The 20,917-nt window shown below is 33.8% G+C and overlaps 1 protein-coding gene and 1 long non-coding RNA gene across 2 annotated transcripts; both read left to right on the forward strand.

Annotated features, from left to right (window-relative positions):
• Positions 1-324: 324 nt before the first annotated feature.
• LOC108183407 (uncharacterized) lies at positions 325-12,642 on the forward strand. Its single transcript, XM_068220774.2, has 11 exons — positions 325-455; positions 2,039-2,083; positions 4,766-4,811; positions 5,451-5,482; positions 6,465-6,532; positions 8,090-8,458; positions 8,679-8,999; positions 9,083-9,376; positions 9,599-9,677; positions 11,463-11,535; positions 11,665-12,642. The coding sequence occupies exons 2-11, from the start codon at positions 2,049-2,051 to the stop codon at positions 11,950-11,952; spliced, it is 1,605 nt and encodes a 534-aa protein (XP_068076875.1). The 5' UTR covers positions 325-455; positions 2,039-2,048; the 3' UTR covers positions 11,953-12,642.
• A 604-nt stretch (positions 12,643-13,246) lies between these two features.
• Positions 13,247-18,632, forward strand: LOC141381624 (uncharacterized). Its single transcript, XR_012402086.1, has 3 exons — positions 13,247-16,682; positions 17,962-18,118; positions 18,231-18,632. It is a non-coding gene; the product is annotated as an uncharacterized lncRNA (long non-coding RNA).
• The last annotated feature ends 2,285 nt before the right edge of the window (positions 18,633-20,917 follow it).

A 20,917-nucleotide genomic window follows, 5' to 3' on the forward strand; every position in this document is an offset into this window, starting at 1 on the left:
AGCATTCCTGCTATCCCTCTTTCCTCCCCTATCACTGTCCTCTCCCTGAATGGTCTTACCATCACCTCCATCACTCGTTTCACTCCTTCTGTTAGTTTAATTATTTCTGGCAATCACCATGAGGTTATTAATCTGTATTCATTTGATTCCCCAAGTGCTCCCGTGGTATTGGAGCACCCGTGGTTGATCAAACACAATCCTCACGTTGGTTGGGCAGCTAATTCTGTGTTGTCTTGTAGTCCGTCTTGTCTTACTATGTGTCTGGGTGTTGCCCCGTGTTCTGGTTCTGTTTCCTTTATATTGCAGGTCTAAGCTGTAGATCTCTCCGGACTCCTATCGGAATACCATGATCTGCGTTGGGTCTTCAGCAAGTGCGTTTCGTTCCTGGGACATATAGTCTCGACGGAGACTTTTCACGTGGCTAAAATCGATGATGAGTGCCATTCACATTCCAGGTGAGCTCAAGCATGCAGCCAATGCACCCTCATGGCAGCTAGCATTCTCAGAAGAATGGAGACTCCACTCTAGTACAGACAAGCTGATATAGGAGCAGCTGATATAGAGAAGCCCGGGTCGCCCCTCATGCTTCTCCCGAAAGCTCCCATTGCCAGTTGTTATACTCCCTGACCAAGGCCCCCCTCAGCATGCATCCGCTTGCTCACAGCTGGCCCCCATGCATGCACAAATATGCATTTTTCCCCGTGAGCCCACTCGGACAAACACTGTGCAAAGTCTGGGAGTACAAGGAGCAGGTCTTGTTAGTTGCGGCTCACTGGCCCAACCAGACCTGGGTTTCTGAACTCTGACACTATTTTCTCCAGAAGTTTAAAATATTTTTTTTTACCCTTTTTTGTATCCATTTAAAAACTGTTGGTCATCTTTAATAAAAACAAGGAATCTAGTTAAACTGCTAGACTACAGAGACTGAGAGTTTACCAAATGAAGCCTGAAAATAAGATATGTCATTTGATTAGTAAATGATGGCAAACTGATTGATAGCAATCACACCCAACTTTGCACAAAATGATGTTCAGCAACAATTGGACAAACTGAAGATAAATCACATACATAGTTAGTTTGATCTTAAAATATTCTTTTAAATAAATATTTAAAAACATCAGTTTATCAGTATAGCATTGCAACCGGATACGGTTATTTTATAGTAATTATGATGATGACGAAAGTTAATTCACACTCAATGTTATACTGGTTGGAAAGAAATAAAACATGGCTTCTCATACTGTAAATAACTTCTATTTTCTAACATTATTCAGTTAGTAGGTCAATGAACGCTAGGGGGCGTTAGCTAATATGAATAAATATCCCCTGCTGTCTGGGGTATTTGTAAGGCTGAGAATAAAGTTTGACAAATAAAGTCTAAAAGCTCAACCTTTAAATAACATATAGGAAGTTTATGCTTGTGCAGTACATTTAAAATGTGCATCTTCAAATATTTGCACTTGTTTTCTGACAGTAAACATAAGTAAGTAGAAAAACATTGAGCCTCCAAAGAACCAACAGAATCAATTTAATACTAGTGTTTAAACACATACTCATATACTCAGTGAGTTTATTGTTTTAGTCATTGTTTATGCAGCACACATTTACTTGGATTCATTAATATGGAATATGATAAGGTTAATATTTACCAATGAATCTTGAAATTGATTTGTAGCGATTTTTTGACTCCTCTGATATTTGGTAAGTCTTGCAATCTTGTTTTCCTGTAGATATATGTATTTTCTTTAATGTTAACCAACATGAATAAATATTGTTGTAAAAGTATTTTTTCATTGTTTGTTCATGTTAGTGGATACATTAACATTATCTATTATTTAGTATTTAACATTAACTAATACAACCTTGTCGTAAAGTGTTACCAATATTTACGTAAAATGTTAAACTTGTATTTTAAACAATAATTACTGTAGAAATTTGTGGATGTAAATATGTGTGTGTGTGTGTGTGTGTGTGTGTGTGTGTGTGTGTGTGTGTGTGTGTGTGCGTGCGTGCGTGCGTGTGTGTGTTTCTCTCACAGGACTGAGCTGATGTTAATGAAAGACATTCTGTTTTCCCCTACAAGGTGTGGTTTCATTTCTCCTCTTCACATCTAATTTTATTAACTAAACTGACATGTTTATATATGACATGTCTATAAGAGATCCGTCGTTCCAACACATTTTAAATGCAAAAATTGTATATACAGTTTTTAGTAATTATAAAATATAATAATTTCATAATTATTGCCCCCTGTTTGAATTTTCTTTATTTTTAAAAATATTTTCAAGCGATGTTGAACATAGCAAGGAAATAAAAAAAAAACTGTTTTAAGGTCAAAATTATTAGCCTCTTTAAGCAATATTTCTTTTTCGAGAGTTTACAGAACAAACAATCGTTATACAATAACTTGCCTAATTACCCTAACCTGACTAGTTAACCTAATTAACCTAGTTAAACCTTTAAATGTCACTTTAAACTGTATAGAAGTGTTTTGAAAAGTCAAATATTATTTACTGTCATCATGGCAAAGATAAAATAAATCAGTTGTTAGAAATGAGTTATTTAAACTATTATGTAAATGTGTTCAAAAATATTCTCTCCGTTAAACAGAAATTGGGTAAAAAATAAAAAGGAGGGCTAATAATTTAAGGGGGCTAATAATTCTGACTTCAACTGTATAAGTACAAATAATTCATAAGTTGTAGGGAACACTATGAGAAGTCCTCAAGCATTCCACACTTTAAGCAAAGCATTTGTTTTAAATGAAAAAGATATATAATTTAAAATGAACACAAACTAAATTGGCGACTTGGTTTAAAGGAACCTTCTTCACACATCTAAAAGACTCTTTAACATGCACTAGCTTAGCAAAAAATAATCCACTAAAGAGAGAAGTCAGTTCTAAGAAAATTTGTATCATTTGTTAGAAGGTGCTACTTGCTTTATCATTTTGTATTTAATTATAATGTTTTAAGAACACCTTATACTACATTGATTCAATAAGTTGAATTTGTCAAACTCAAGAGGAAATTCAAGCGCATGGGATAAGTCTCTGAAATAATATTTAATAACAAAAGGGAAATCAAGCAGTCAGATAGTCAGACTTATTCAGGGTGACGCAGAGCAGAAAAAAAAAAAAACGGAACAAAGATGCAGGTGAACAGATATAGGGCTTCCACAAAACAAGACTACAAATACACACTGCAGGCAGAGCAGAGGTAAACAGATGCACTACATCAAATGCAGGGACAGGTAAATATGAGGGGAGACAGGACAGACACAGTTCACACACATGTAGCTTGGGACATAAGAACAATTATCAAACACTAAGCTAAAGAACAGAGAAATTTTAAAAATTCATTCAGTTTCTTTTCGGCTAAGTCCCTTTATTAATTCTGGAATGAACTGCCAACTTATCCACCATATGTTTTGCGCAGCTGATGCCCTTACAGCTGCAACCCATCACTGGGAAACATCCACACACACTAATTCACATACATACACTATGGACAATTTAGCCCACCCAATTCATCAACTACCACATGTCTTTGGACTTGTGGGGTAAACCGAAGCACTTAGAGGAAACCCACGTAAACACGGAGAGAACATGCAAACTCCACAAAGAAATGCCCACTGTCCCAGCCAAGGCTTAAACCAGCGACCTTCTTGCTGTGAGGCGTTCGTGCTACCCACTGCACGACTGTGCAGCCAAAAAGGTTTTATATGCTTATTTATTGTTTCAGAAAATATTGCTAGAGTCAAAAGGTCCTTATTGGCCATACAGTATTTGGCACGGTTAATACTATAATGAGCTTAGCTCTGACAGCACTCTCTTAAAATACAAATAAACATACTATACCTTACATCTTACATTTTGCATTCTGATGAGCTGTAAAGCAATGCTGATGTAGTTATTGCTTGATAATGTTTAAAAAAACAAACAAACTGGTCGCAGGCTTTTACTTTAGCATCTCATGTCTGATCATTTAATGTGTATTGTTTTCTTTCTTTAGTTTGTTTCTCTGGTGTATTTTTTTTTAACAGATTTAATAGAGAATTGGCCATGTAACCCTAGATGTGTCCACATTGTATGCTGTGTATCATTTAATTTTCTTTCACCAATGCACTATGTAACGAATTTGTGATTTTTATTTATTAATTTATTTTGGGGGAATTAAGATCCAGAGTGGCACAGTGGCTGACTGGTTAGCTCTGTCCCCCCACAGCAAGAAGATCGCTGGTTCGTGTCCTGGCTGGGCCAGTTGACATTTCTGTGTGGAGTTTGCATGTTCTCCCCATGTTTGTGTGGGTTTTTTCTGGGTGCTTTGCTTTCCTTTACAGTCCAAAGACATGAGCTGTAGGTCAATTGGGTAAACTACAGTATATTAGCCGTAGTGAATAAATGTGTGTGTGAATGAAAGAGTGTATGAGTGTTTCCAGGTTAGAAGGACATATGTCACATAAAATTAATTGCAGGTTCATTCTGCTGTGGTGACCCCTGATAATTCAGTGACTAAGGCAAAGGTTAGTGAGTGAGTGAATTGAGATGCTATACATCTCTTCAGTGACAAGTCTAATTCGTCATTGACAATCTACATGGCTATGAGCCGATATTCGCCAATATAAGTCACCATGTCAGAATAAGCACCTCTCCACTAGTGGCGTGGTCCAATCCCCACCATGCTTTTCCATTACAACGGGAATTCCGCGCTCAGTCCCGCCGACAATGCTATAATTCCACTGCTTTGTGTTGTGTCAATTTTAGGGCTATCAAGCCTGTTCTTCCCTCGTGCTGCTTGCAAATTGGCCAGGTAAAGACTATTTACTTATCATAAATGCTTTGTTAAATTCAATCAAATTTAATTAATCTTTATTTCTATAGTGTTATTTCTCAGAACTTCAGATTCAGGGGCCTAAGGAAGAAATGACTAGGAATAACATAAAAACAACTGTGTTTATGACCTTACATAACAAATAGATTAATACAATAAGGTAACATCAGTTTGCAACATCAAGCAGCATAATGGGCTGTTTTAACATCTAAAATCTATGGAAGTGAATGGGACTAGAATGAAATAAACACTAATGCAGCTTAACAACTGTATTAAGGAGGGCAAGGCAGGCAAGATCATAGGTGATAATAATGTATGATTGGATGTATACAGTACATCCTGTAATGTAGTACTTTACAATTGTGTTAAAGCAACTTAACATCTAGATACATTTTAAATTAATTTATCCCTAAATTAAGCTAAACGTTTTGCATTTCTGAATGTACTGAATAGGTTCTGAAAAAAAACACTTGTGCTTTGAAAGGTTATACATAGTTGGCATCGACACAGGAAGTTCAGTCAGTATTTAGTATTTGTGTTCACACCACAGTCCTGCAAGCCTCACATCAGCAGCAGTGCAGTTCTAACCATCCACAATTTTTTTTTTTTTCTGAAAAGGTTTTTGCAACCACACTGTCTTATCATTTCTGGTAAGCAATGTTACTTTAGTTTTGCATTTTTATATTATTTTTTAATTTTGATACTATTTTTGATTAATGTTTAGTTAGTTTTAATTAATTTGTTTTGTAAACACATTTCTGTTTAGTTTTTATATATTAATGTTTAGTTTGTAGTAATTATAGTTCAACTGAGTTAACAGTACACATTCAGTGTAGAATAAAGCAAAGTTTAACGTTTGCACGGTTTACATTAAAACTTGTGCAAACCTCTTAATGAAAAAAAATAAATTAATAATTTATAACAAACAATAAAGAATATTGTTAATAATAAATTAATCATAAATACTGAACCCAAAACCACACAAATGCAACTTAAATGAAAAAAAGTCTTCACATCAAAGATTATATATGTAGTTAGGCATAATAAAAAATTTTTTTTGCAATCTGAAGAAAAGTTACAACATCTGTTTTATGTTTATATAGTAAAGTTTTTTTGTGTACACATCGTCATGCACTTGGTTGATGTGTTTGTCTGTAAAAGCACATCGACAGGGACTTTTATAAACAGGGACAGGTCAGATTGAGCCACAGAATGAGAGCTTTTAATTCTATTGTAATTTTTGCTAATTGTTATTTTTATTTCAGTGTTTTTCAGTAACTGTTGTTGGTTAAAGTTGCTTTAGTTTTTTATTTATTATATATATTTTAATTCAGTTAATGAATGTCTAGTAACATTTATAGTTTGTATAGTTTTAATATCAGTTTTAGTTTTAACTTATTGAAAATAACGTTGCTTGGTAAGTCAGTATCTTTACTGTGTTAAGTCAGTATTTTTACTTTGTTAAGCTGTAATTAATTTTAATTAATTCCTAGATTTGCCAAAAATGGCATGTTTTGTATATCATACTTAGAATGAGACTCTTATGTGATTTTTCAGTGTGTGATTCAGTATGTGATAGTTACATTACTATTATACATACAAGTTTGTAAACACAAGTGTGTTTCTCCACAGGACTGAGTGTGTTAATGAAGACATGGACACTGCTGACAAAATCATTACCTTCTGTTTTCTCTTACAAGGTTTATTTGTTTGGTTTTTCTTCCTCATTCACTAGAGTGTAAAAAATATCTATTAGTTAACAGTTTATGTATTTTGTGATTCACAAGTGTTCTCCATTTACTTACGGTTGTGAATTGTGTTATGGGAAGTTGATCTCTGCTCTGTCAACTTTTGATGTTAAAAATTCAACTCTACAGTGACTTTTAATGAAACCTTAGTATACTCCTGCGGAAATTGCAATACAACTATACAACACTATTATAAAATAAACAAGACAATGTATCACTTTAAAGTCACTTTTTTGAATTTGAAGAAAGGTCCCAAAATGCAATTCAAAAGTAGGAAAATACAAACATGAATCACAAAATAGGGAAAATTGCTCATTTATGGATATTTTTGCAGCGCACATAAATCTAGTAAAGTGTAACTTGTTTAGTGTAATTAAAACCACTTGTAAATGAAAAAAAAAAGTTAATTAAAAATTTGTATTCACTTTTTATATACTTCAAGGCTTGTAATTGTAATTACTTCAAGGCTTTTAATCTAAAAGGTTTTAAATTAAAGCAGTCTTAAAATCTACAAGATTAATTGGTGCATATAGTGAAAAAACAATAAATATTTTTGTGGGAAAAATAGGCAAATTGCTTGCAGAATTATCTACCTTTAAATGTGTAATTTTTACCATTATACTATTTGTTTAACAATGGTTTGTTTTCTCTTTTATTTGCATCTTATTGTAATTATTTTACTATAATCTCAAAGAGACAATACAATTTTAGTGAATCAGCAGGACTAGATATTTTTAGTAATGTGGTCTGTAAAGTTTCAGCTGATCATTATATTTGTGGTAGAGAAAACGTAGACTACAGTATAGTTGTTTTATTATTGAAGAATGTGGTGAAGTTATTGGTTGCTGAGCAGGAAGAAGAGGATGGCAGAGTAGAGAGAAACACTTTTTAAAGAGTACGCAAAAGAAAGAGAGGGTTCATTTTTTTTAATGGTATATCCATTTAGAAAAGTAATCAACATTAAATCATCGGCTTGTTTCTTTTTTTATTCATTTATTAGAAAATAAGACTTTTAAACTAACTAAATTTGACTTTCCAAAAAACTATACAACACTACGAATTATGAGATCACAGAGAAAACCATGGAAAATGCAGATGAAAGCATTACTTTATACAGTGTGATTAGAGGATACAGTGAGGATTATTTCAATACTATTGTAGTGTTGGGGAACAGAGTTGTTCAAAATCATTTTTTATGAATAAAGTATTAACAGGCATCTGTAAAATTTATATTTTTAATACAAATACATGAAACTGTATGGTGCCATACATTTAAGTTTATTTGTTTTTGACTACTTCCCATATATAAAATTGTGTTTATGGCAGATGTCATTGTCAATATTGTTTTATTTTATATGTTCAACATAATTAAATAAATAATTGCATCGTGAAATTTGATTAATTGTTTTTTTGTTTTGTTTTTAACCAAAGGTAATGTGCTGGTGTATCTAAAAGCTTCAGTGTTTGTTTCTGCTTGAATTTGACATCTTTTGATTACATGTGTTGTAGGTGTTTGCTGTAGAGATTTCAACATCAGTTTGCCAGAGAAGATTCAAGCTCTCAGTGGATCCTGTGTGGTTATAAAATGCAGATTTGACATTAATGACACATATGATAAAAACCTCACTGAGAGAGCTGCTGGATACTGGTTTAAAAGTGGGACTAATGTGGACAAAAATCTAATATTTAACTCTAGTGAATCAATGCAGAACTTATTTATTAAAGGGAAAATAACTGGAAAATTAACAGACAAGGACTGTACCACTGTCTTTTATGAGGTCACATCAATTCACAGTGGTCAGTATATGTTTAGGATTGAGGGTGAAGGTGGACTGAAATGGACCTACAACAAAACCAATGTTTCACTAGATGTGATTGGTGAGTGAATTCATGACTGTTTATATATTAGTGTATATTCTCATTATTCGAATTGTATGTAATGGAACACTAGGGACTTTGCTAAGTACGCATTTCTCTAACAAAAATTGTATATTATTGCTGAAAAAAAATGTTGGGTTTTTGTTTTGCATTTGATATTGTAGACCTTTAAATATACACTTTTTCATGTCTATTAAAGACCAATCTGTGTGTGTTTCAGAGTCTCCGATGAATCCGCGAGTTGTGTTGTATGTGGATAAGCAGGAGCTGCAGGGTCAGCAGGAGGTGTTGGAGGGCAGATCTGTGAGTCTGCGCTGCTCTGCTGAGACTCTCTGCTCTTCTCCTCCAGCAACTCTCACATGGAGCTCCACTGCCAGAATCCTCCTCAGTGAGAGCAGCAAACTACAGGAGCTCATCAACTCTGATCTGAACTTCACTGCTGCTCGGCGGCACCACAGAGTCACTTTCACCTGCTCTATAAGCTACCAGCTGCAGGACAACAACAGAACAGCTCACAGCAGCATCACATTACATGTGCAGTGTAGGACTTTTACTGCCATCTGTTCTGTTCTCCTCCATAATACACTCATAAATCTCTTTAATGTCATTCTCTTTCTTTTTCAGATGCTCCTCAGATCCTAAACTCCAGCTGTAACATTGGGAATGTAACTGTGTGTTTCTGCGAGGTTGATGGGAATCCGTCTCCTGTAGTGGAGTGGCATCTGTCTGGACGTCTCATCTTGAACTCTTCAAACACGTTCATCAGTGAAGAGCGATTAAGCAACACAAGCTTGAGGAGCGTCATCTCTTTACATCAGTCTCTCACACACACAAACACTCTGCTGTGTGTCAGTAAAAACACTCTTGGCAATGCAAGTCATCTGTTTCAACATCTTCCATCTACTGCATGTGATACATGTGAGTTTCTTTTCTGCAATATATTCAATAGAAAGCAAATACAAAATCTGTTTGTTTTCTATAAACCAATACCAAGATTTCTCATCTTTGACTTAAGTGAAAGAGCTAAGGCTAATATATTTTTAGATTGTATTTAAAACTCTATGACTCTGTAAAACTTGTTTAGATGATTCAGTGAATAATCTTTTTTTTTTCCACAAACTTTCATTTATACTTCTTTAGGTTTGAGTTATACCTTTATGCTGATTGGTGTTCCTGTTCTGGCTTCGGCAATTTTGGTGTCTGTCATTATATGTGTACGGTAGGTCCACAAAACAGATGACAAAGCACTGGGAGTGATACATAATATACAGTGTAGTATATAGTAAGGGCAATGTTACACATAAGATAAAGATACTAGTTAATTAACTTTGAACACAACCTGTTTACACCCTAATGTTGTTTTAGATGGATCTGTATACTTTTCTGACTTTTCACTTGACACCATTGATAACAGCACTGACACCAGTTTTACACATAAAACTGTTTAAATAAAAAAGAGAAGTCATATCTGAAAAGACATTGAGCAAAAATAACTGCTGCTTGTTTTGGTAACACTTTACCCAAAGGGGGTTTTCCTAAGACATCTAAGATTATAAAGAAGAAACCTTTATAATCATGTCATGACACATCATGAATGACATTTTACACATATAAAACATTGTGTCATTAAATTTATTTTCTTCCGTTGTGTCATCAAATGCAAATGTAACTTTGTTTGAGGTTTTTGTCACTTGATTTAAAACATGAATCATAACCTGTCTTAGTCATGACAACTTGCCATTACCAAGACAACATGACATAAATTGTCATTGTGACCGGCCATTACAATTGTTTGCGTGAATTTCATAACAGTATCACTAATCGAGGTTTTGTGACCTCAACTACAGTGGCCTTACAACATGTTTGTGACAGATTTATGACAAGTTTTGGTGTCTTGGTTATTTCAAATTGTCGTGACAAAGCAAAGAAAGGTTTTAATGTTTTTGTTTGTTTCAGGTTGTCATGACAGAGACGTGTGTAAATGGTCAATAAATGATCGTAGATGCACTTTCCCATTTCAGTACATGAATTTGTGTGTCTCTTATTCCTTTTTATTTACAATCCAACCAACATGGCGCTCCAAAGCAACCAACATCTATGTAATCCAAAATAAAAGCATTATGATTACAAAGACAATACAACTTAGTCAGGAATTACTTACAAAAAATGCTTCCTGAAAGAACACTGTCGTACTGTTCTATTTTAAGATACAAGCCTCCTCTAATCTTCTTTTTTAGCTAATTTCACAGAAGAGCCATTCAAAAATATTCTCAGCAAGTATTGTAGTCGGCGACGCAGTGGCGCCGTAGGTAGTGCTGTCGCCTCATAGCAAGAAGGTTGCTGGTTCGAGCCTCGGCTGGGTCAGTTGACATTTCTGTGTGGAGCTTGCATGTTCTCCCTGCGTTCGCGTGGGTTTCCTTTGGGTGCTCCGGTTTCCCCCATAGTCCAAAGACATGTGGTACAGATGAATTGGGTATGCTAAATTGGGCATAGTGTATGAGTGTGAATGAGTGTGTATGGATGTTTTCCAGAGATGGGTTGTGGCTGGATGGGTATCCGCTGCGTAAAATATGTGGTAGATAATTTGGCAGTTCATTCTGCTGTGGCGACCCCGGATTAATAAAGGGACTAAGCCAACAAGAAAATAAATGAATGAATGAATGAATGAGTATCGCAGTCTAGATAATTGAGTTAACGTATTTAAATGACCATTAAAGTTTATTAAAGTATCACCACATCTCAAACAATGTCATCTTTGCTTTTTAAATGACATATCTGAACAAATGACACGTAATGAAATTCATGTCGTGATTATAAAAGTGTCATAAAAGTCTTATAAACACTACCGTCAATTAAAGTGTTATAGTTGTTTTCCATTGTCTGCGTCATTTTCAGTTTTTATATATGACTTTTTTATATGATTTAATTGTTTTGCCAAAACTTAAGCTCATTTGATGAATTTAACTTTGACCTGTTTTTTTGCTTTGTTTTTTTTTTCTTCAAGAAAAGCGCGTGGGAAACTGCAACTAGCTAAAGAAGAAGAATGGAAAAATGGAAGCAGTCAAAATGCAATCAAGGTGAGTCATAATTCACCACTATTTATTTATTAAATGGTAAATTTGCAAATAAAATTAAACACAGTTTTTACCTCTGGAACACACACAACAGACAATGATTCAGCTCTGTCAATCTTTCATGTTGCACAGGAGAATGAAGGAGACTCTATTTATGTCACGATGTCATCTGTTGGAACAGCCAAAGAAAATCTGGTGGTGGACAGCGTCTCTTGTCTTCATGATGACTATGTAGTGATATATCGTGGAGGAGCAGCAAAAGCAAAGAGTTCAGTGAAAGAGTCTTCAAATTCAACAGAAGCGCAGGTGATTGTAAGGGCAGATGAGCTTACTAAACAAACACAGTCAAAGCAATCAGAGGAAGAGCTGTTTGAAGAAGTCTCTCAGCTTTATGCAAAGATAAAACGTCGTAGTACATAGAGAACTGGAGTCTTTTCTATCCCTCTGTTTGCTTTCTTCTTTACAATAATTCACACATACCACCATCGAAAAAAAATGGCCAGTGACCTCTATAGGAACAACAAAAACACTATTGACTTCAATGACTGCTTTTTCAAAATCAAAGAGTCAAAGCAATTAGAGTCAAAGCAATCAGAGGAAGAGCTATTTGAAGAAGACTCTCAGATGTAATCAAAGATTATATGTCGTAGTCCATAGAAATCTATCTTTGATATTCTTCTGTTTGTTTTCTCCTAAAAAATATTTCAGATATATATATAAAGCAGCAGAAATCTTTACTCTTAGCCTCATCATTGCTAATACAGCTTTGCATTGCTGACAGATTTAAAACAATTGAACAAACAAAAAGTAGTTTGGTTCTTACACACACCGAACTAATTTTGATTTTTTTTTTATTCATCTTTTACAGAATGCAAGTGTTCTTGTATTTTTATATATATTTATATTTTTAATCAAATGTGTCATTGTCTGAATGGTAAAACCATAGTAAGTACCACAGTGAAAACAGCAATATGATACATTTGATAGTTTATAGGATCTTAAAAATTTTATTGATAAATTTCTCAGATTCACAGTGACCGGGAGGGGCCATGTTTGGTTCACTTAGTTTTGTCATGGCCACATCAAATTAATAAATAGGAACATGATATTAACTTGTTGGAATGTGATAATATCTTGTGTCATGGCCCCGAGATCATTTTGTCAAGGTAATATTATATTTACATCACGTTCACGACATGTGAAATTGTGGCCAGTGTCTTCCATTATTTAAAAAGAATCATTTGTGAGTGAAAATAATGGGAAACTTTCTTATAATAATCCCTTGCTTTCACATACTATAATATAATATAATATAATATAATATAATATAATATAATATAATATAATATAATATAATATAATACTGTATGTTTCCCAGTACTGGGTTGCGGGCATCCACTGTGCAAAACATATGCCGGAATAGTTGGCGGTTCATTCCGTTGAGGCTACCCCTGATAAATAAGGGACTAAGCAGAAGGAGAATAATTAAATAAATCTTTGAAATAATGAATTACCTTCTTAAAGTAATGATAGCTTTTTGTAATAATGACTTTCTTATAAACATCCTTCTATCTTCACACTGAGGCCAAAAAAGAGTGTAAGCATTCTTAAGAGCAGCCTGTGTATAGAAACAGTTGTGGTCTTTTGTTTGTATTTGTTGATTTATAAAAAAAAATATTTAAGCATTTATCATTTAACTGTGTGTTACATTTTAACATTTAACATTAAATTAGGTTTTAATATTTAACTATGTTTGCATTATTACTTAGTGTGTTAATGCTGTAGTAGCCTATTTGTTTAACAATATAATTTTGCAGCTTTATGGGATATTTATCCTTATTGTTTAATTTTCTTTGGCTTTTGATTTGTTTTACTTTTAAACTAAAAAAATCAATTAAAAAAGATCTAACTAACATTGAATAAAGTCTGAAATGCTGAAGTAGAATAATGAGAAAAAGTTTGGTTTCTAAAACATACTCCACTAATCTTTGTTTTCTCTACATTTTTGAGATCTAATTTTGTACGATGCATATAAAGATTATTCAATAAAATGTATTTTTATTAACTGCACTTTTTCTTTTGCTTCAAAGTTTTCTCTGTTTTCTTTGGCAAATTTTTGGAAAATTAGTAGTAGTGTCTAACATCAGAATTTTATAGTGAATTATCATAGACTGTTTACATGTGCATTAATAATTCAACCATTTCCAGCCATCTGAAATAAAAAAGGACTTAAAGGCTTATTACAAAAATATAATTCTGTAATCAGTTACACTTACCACCATTTCAACCCTGTGATAGCATGTTTATCTTCAGAAAACAAATTAAGATATTTTAGGATATTTTAGATGACAGCAAAGTTCCAGAGACTGTCTGTCTTTTTAGTTCTTTCTGGACGTTGAATGAGAAGGACCATTGCTATGGTGGGCGAGTGAGCTCTAGGATTCGATCAAAAATATCTTAATTTGTGATGTCTTGATTTCGAAGATGAAATAAGGTCTTGGGGGTTTGGAATGACATGAGGGTGGGTAATTATACAGAATTAAAAATTTTGGTTCAACTAAACTTTAATCAAAATAAGACCTTGAATATGGCACAAGTAAACCTCATCACAAATAATGAATTCACACAACAGGTCACTGTATTCATCTGTTTACAGTAGAACAAATGGAAAATAAATCTGAAACCACGTGCGGTTTGGTGAGACCAATAATAAAGCAAGTTAAGACGTTTACAAGCCTACTGTGACTTTAATCAATGTATGCCACAAAGTTTAAATTTATTATGGTTACTATGGTTAGTAGCTTAAAAATGATTAAAGTATTGTGTCTTTACCAGTCTTTACATGAAGAATATGGCAAAAATTTCTTTATAATCTCATGATGAATGGTAATCTTTCAGATATCAGCTGTTCAGTTTTGACTTGCGATTCTAATGGAATGATTTAAAAACAGGTTCTAAACTAGTGAATTGTTGCTGTGACTGTATTTTTAGATTCATTAGGTTCCTCTAAAGAGGTAGTTAACCCACAAATGAAAATTCTGTCATCATTTACTAATTTTTCACTTGTTTAAAACCTGTTTGAGTTTCTTTCTTCTGTTGAACACAAAAGACAATTGTTTAAAAAATGTTGGAAAGCATTTATTGGCTTCCATAGTATTTATTGTTCTTTCTTTGCATGTCAATGGCTGCTGGTTTACAACATCCTTTAGAATACAGAGTCTTCTTTTGTGTTTAAAAGAAAAATTAATTGCATTTAAATAAAGACCCACTTGAGGCAAATAAATAGTGAGAACATTTTCAGTTTTAAGGTACACTGCTCCTTTAATTCTTAGCTTATAATTGGAATATAGTCAGTTAATTATAACTAAGCATTCATTTAGTTGTTTGGCTGGACATGGACATATCCCTAATCGTTCAGACACTAGTAGCTTGGAAATATCTTGTCATAAGGGGATGTGTTGTACAAACTCTAGATAACTGCAAAAAAAAGTGTTAGGACATACTGTAGGTGTTAAACTCAATTCCTGCACTGTTTTACTCCAACCCTAATCAAACACAGCTGATGCAATTAATTGAGGTGTTCAAAAAAGTCTTTAATTAGAACACCTTGATTAGTTGCATGAGCTTTGCTTGATTAGGGTTGGAGCAAAACTGCTGCCCTCTAGGAACACCTATGGTTTAGGTTATCTGACATTTGTATACAGTTTATAGATCTTGAATCGTTGAATTTTGTGCAATTCCACCCATGTCTTTCCCAATACTTTAGCATGCTTTTTTAATATAAAACTGACAGCAAACGACAGTCATATGAAAGATGCCATGCCTGCTGCTGTCAATTTAAGGTAAGATCATTTTTAATGATAACAGAATCTTTATAATTGCTTGTATACCATTATCTACAAGTAAGAAACATTGTAAAATTTATAGTGATGTAAAATGTGTATTTTACGAATGGCTGATGACATATTTTGAGTTTTGATGTTGCGCTATTAATCACTAGTCATTGGGCTATTTTGACTGATCATTGGGCTAAGATTGTTGCAAAAACCTGGCAGCCCTGAGCCCAATGACTGGGCTTCACTTAAAATCTGTGTAACTAAACCAATCTTTCTCAGCCATATTTCTGATTGTTGAATTTTATTATAAAGCTTGTGTCATTGGCTAATACAATTGTCTCATCTAAAGTTGTACTCTATAAGTTGAAACAAAATTAATAAAAAACAAACATGTTTAACATGTCAAATTTTATATCAGCCTATTCTACTAATCCCAAATTCTGTGATTCATATTACACTTTGTAAGATTGAAATTACCCAGAAAATCAGCATTAAATCACACCTGACCAGCATATGCTGTTATTTGTTCAGCAGTGTAAGCCTCTTTATAGAGTCTCAGGGGATTATTTGTGATTGGATGGAAAAGACATGGCAGAATCAGTTGCCAGGCTATCAATCACATGCATCCATGTTAGAGATGATTATGGGAAGTTGCTAATTACAGTGCTTGTGGAAACTGTGCAGAGGCTTTATTCACTTATACGCTAAACTGAGCACACCAGCTTAAGAAACTGCTGGGCAATTTGTTAAGCTTCACAGTATATATAAACAGATAACTCTGGTAAGCAATCTACATTTCCATGTGGAAATTGTGAATCAATCATTTTTGACAGTTTTTATCTCGAACCTTTTTACCAGTAAAACCAATGAGGTTTGAATGAATTGGACTGGAGAACAGCACAGCCTTGTGGTGCTACACAATACAACAGCTTCTGTTATTGATTATGCTGTGCCTTATTTAAAGCTAGGGTAAAATATCCTTTTTATAGTTAATATTCAGACTTTCTCTAAATCCTGTGTTTTCTTTTTTATTTTTAGACAGTTTTGTTTAATTTTACGATAATTCAAAATATGCATACATACTACTTATATTTAAGATTTTAAAGAGCACACCTCGATTGTGCAGATTTACCCTCTTTAGCATCAGAAAAATCAGACCTTTCTTAAGATATCATGTTGCACATTTTTTATGTCATGCTCTTGTCATTTCAAGGCTGGACTACTACATTACTCTTAGCTGGGCTACACCCTCTTACCTCCACCTGAAGGTCTACATGCTTTTACAGTCATTGTTCTACATCCCCTCCAGGAGCTGTAAGTGACCGTTGCCTGTGTGTGTGTGTCTGCAAAGTTTCAGCTCAAAATACACATAATATATGTATATGTAGATATTTATTACATTGAGTGTATTATACCCTACTAAAAATGGCAAGTTTGGAATCACAGGAAATTTTTGCCATTTACGCCTGTTTGTTTAAATGCAATTGAGCTGGCTCGCTCCGCCCACTGTTTTGGCATGTCACTTCAGATTAGAGTACCCAGCGTCAGATGTCAGATAAACTCACCAAAATGACAGGCAGCAAATCAGACATGATGGAACAACAACCCACAGTACTACATGATGTGCAGATAGTTGGAACAGATCTTTTAATCCCAGTTTATTTGCAAATTCTGTCTTGTGGACATACTGTACATGCAAATACTGAGACTTGCTCATATGCACGCCACCTGTCAATCAAAATCAGTTGAGGGGATAACTGTCCTGCTACGTCATGGTGTGGTGGGACTCAAAATGTCTGGAATTTAAATCCTGATTTAATTATTTATTAAATCACTTGAATTGTGTTAAAATGCTAGTGACTTGTTGTGTTTATATCAATATAATATGGCTGTATACACAGTATTCCTACACACATTTCTTTCCAAACAGGGTCCAAAAGTTGATTTTGCATGATATGAGCTCACACATTAATTTTATTTTTTTTATTTCTTTTGAATGTTGTTTTTTTCCACTCAAGTTAGAATTTTAAAACAATGACAGCACTATAATCCAGCCAAAAATCTCCTTTTGGGAGGTCTACTAAACGTGTTTGGTGTTTGATTTTCTGTAAGTGAAATGGGAAACCTTGTCTGATGTATCAAATTGTTGTCTGTGTTGTCTGATTATCTGTGTTGATGCTTATCTGTTATTTGTTCTTTCTTTGTAGTGCTTTCATATTATTTGCTTAACCCCTTAACTGTCATCCCACTTTTTTATTCACTATTTTCCATAACATGTTTACTTGTGTCCTTTACACAAGATCTCAGAATTAGCAGACAAAAATGATCCAACAAGCCACTCAACTTTAATAAAAAGTCTTGTCTTTCCTTCCCCCAACTTGTTTCATATTCTCAGAATAGTTTTTACGTTTCTTCATTTGGAAGATCATCCAACCAGTGGGTAAAAATGTGTAAATATAATAATTATGTAATACTGAACCTCTGACAATATTCAAAAAACAGCTGAAAACCCATCTGCATTTACACTAGGACAGAGATCAATTCACTGTTCATAAGATGAAGAAAAATAAGTCTTTGATACATGCTTTTGTAGGCGATGCAGTGGCGCAGTAGGTAGTGCTGTCGCCTCACAGCAAGAGGGTCGCTGGGTTGCTGGTTTGAGCCTCAGCTCAATCAAGTCTGGTCATGATTGAAGTAGCAACGGATGGCAACATCTTTGGTGTGATAGCTCAAGGCAATTTATTGCAGAGGTGAGAGGAAATGTATATTGAGAGAAGTGTTTAGTTAAACTAAACAGAAAATATTTTTTTAAAAGACTCTTCAGACACATCAGCACAAATGTTTTTTGTGTGTGTGTTTTAGAACTAATTGAACTCCATCAAATACCCCTGGATCAGGTTGGTTGAATGTTGTTGTCTGTCTCAGCAGTACCAGCCACAAATTTGTGACTTCTGATCTGAGGAGACTGTATGTGATCTGTAGTGATGGATCTGTCAGAAGATGCATTTAAATGTCCACAGAGTGTCTTAACTATCATTATAAACTAAAATGATTTTTCTTTTAATTTCATTTCTTTATTGTTCGACTAGTAAAACATAATGATACATGTTTCCCTTGATTTCTGTACAATCAATAAAATACTGCTTTATCAACTTGTATATCATCAATATAGGCCTAATTGCTGGCATGAAGAATGGAGAACTGTTTTGTTCAAGTACTACAATACTTGTGAATACAACTCTTCATACTTATGAAGAAAAGTTATATCCAGACTTTTTTGTTATTTATTTTTTGGCATACATATAGATAAATGGTTAGCAAATTAATAGCTAAAGTATATGTAATCTGTAGAAGAAAGTCAAATTAATTTGTGCTGTAAATGTTTATTTTAGATTTTTAATTTAGGGTTCACTTCTGCAGGAGTTGTTCTGTAGGCCTATTTCACATATATCACATATATCACATTTTGCATGACTGAAATTTAGCATCTTGAATTTAGGGGTCTATGTGGGGCATGGTGTTTTGTGATTGGATGAACAGACATATGTGACAAAAGCAGTCGCCAGGCAATCATGATGATGATAGGAAGTTTCTAATTACTCGTTGAAACTGGGCAGGGGCTTTATTAATTTCTCAGTAATCAGTGTCCCATGAACTGCATGGAATTAGGATGTATAGTGATGGGATTAATCATAATGATCAGTCCGAATTACATTTGTATGACCAAAATGTTATGTCATACTTATCTGGTCTTCATATTAACATACGGTAATATACAATAATTTACACTGTGTGTTGTATACTTATATCTGGTCTATTTTGGACTGAATGCTGAACTGTCCACATCAGCATTAATAGGATAATTCACCCAATACTAAAAATTCTGTCATGGTTTACTCACCTTTTGTTTGTTCAAACCTGTTTGAGTTTATTTTTCTGTTGAATATAAGAAGATATTTTAAAGAAAGCTAAAAAAAAACTGTATCCATTGACATCCATATGTTACAGGTTTTCAGTTACAGGTTACAGTTACAGGTTTACAGTTACAGGTTTTTAGCTTTCTTTAAAATTAAAATCATAATATCTTATTTTGCGTTCAACAGAAAAAAAACGTATTAAGGTTTGGAACCACTTGAGAAAGAGTAAATAGAGTAAACTTTTATTGTGGGTTTACTATCCATTTCAGAAACTGGTGGGTTCATTTTGTTGAGCTTCAAAGTATAGATATAAGGAGATAATTAATAATTCTTGACTTATAGTATGCCAAACCTTTGGAAATCACTAACACAGCAATGTGAGATGGATGAATTGAACAGGAGAACAGCACAGCCTTGTGTTGCTACACAGTACAACAGCTTCAAAACCATGCTTGTTCCTTGTTTAAAGCTTATTTTTGATTAGTCGATTTCACTGTAATTTGAAATACATTAATTATATGTAAGATTCAGTCATATGCATGCATGTCTCATTTATTTGTGTAAATCTGACAGCAATGATAAAACACCACTCATTCTGCTTATTCTTTGAAATAAAGGCACATAATCAGTCACTTAAAGGTTCTGATGTCCATCTGTATGGTATAAAAGTGTACCTTTTGAAATGGGACCCTCCCAATGACAGATTTTGTACCTTTATTCCTGAATGTGTAAGGGACAGTACTGTGCAGATTGTTAAAACAGCTTTGCATTAAGACTTTTAGCTTTGCTTTAAACACATTTAAAAATGAAAATATTTACACTTACATAAAAAAGTAACAAAATACAGTAATCAAACTAATTCATCACATTTATTAAAAGTGATTCAAAAGACAAGGCCACAGCACACATTTCCACCCTGTGTGATAAATAGATTTGTAACTTAGCAATTTTACTTTGTCTATTAGTACAGACTAATATTTGTAGCCTATGCAAATAATAATACCTAAATTAATACTAAATATACAAATAATTTTTAAATATTGATCCCAACTTCCCATTGTTAGATTATTGTTTTTATTTGTCTGTTTCTTTTTTGTTGTTTTATTGTTTTTTGAAAATCTACTTTAAGATTTGACAAATTTAAAATACTTTCATTAAGTTAACATTACTAAAACATAGCATTTATTCAACAGTGCCATGCAGTGATTTTGACAGGTCAGTGAGAGGGATAGCCAGGATTGTAAGTCATTTCCGAGTCTCTGGACGAACTAAACATCTTGGACTTAATGGGAAAAAGCTTGACTTCCTTACAACACCTCAGTTTTAATTCATCATCTTCTGCTGAAGCAGGTGAGGTGACTTTTAGGGCATTCACAGCCTGCCTGAAAAGGTCCAGAAATGCCACAAACTTTGGTTAAACCTAACCCTAACAACCCAGTTTACTTTCCTGGCTTTAGAAGTGCATCCTGATATCGGTTTAGTACCCATTTGATCATGCCAGCTTAAGAATCTGGGGAGCTTCCAAATGGTATAGTAGAGGTAGAAATGTATGATTAGTTGTTGAGTTTACAAGTTTTAATGAGATAATCTGACCAACTTTATTACCTGCCGCTTCTCTCCTAATCAATGGTT

This window comes from Danio rerio, chromosome 4, assembly GCF_049306965.1.
Source record: "Danio rerio strain Tuebingen ecotype United States chromosome 4, GRCz12tu, whole genome shotgun sequence".
In the NCBI taxonomy this organism is placed as follows: Eukaryota; Metazoa; Chordata; class Actinopteri; order Cypriniformes; family Danionidae; genus Danio; species Danio rerio.

What these genes read in the sequence shown, in the direction of transcription:
- LOC108183407 (XM_068220774.2), top strand. Translation starts at nt 2,049, where the DNA reads ATGTTAATGAAAGACATTCTGTTTTCCCCTACAAG. An exon ending in ACACTGTCTTATCATTTCTG is followed by an intron (nt 5,483 to 6,464) that starts GTAAGCAATGTT and finishes GTTTCTCCACAG; the next exon opens with GACTGAGTGTGTTAATGAAG. An exon ending in CTTCTGTTTTCTCTTACAAG is followed by an intron (nt 6,533 to 8,089) that starts GTTTATTTGTTT and finishes CATGTGTTGTAG; the next exon opens with GTGTTTGCTGTAGAGATTTC.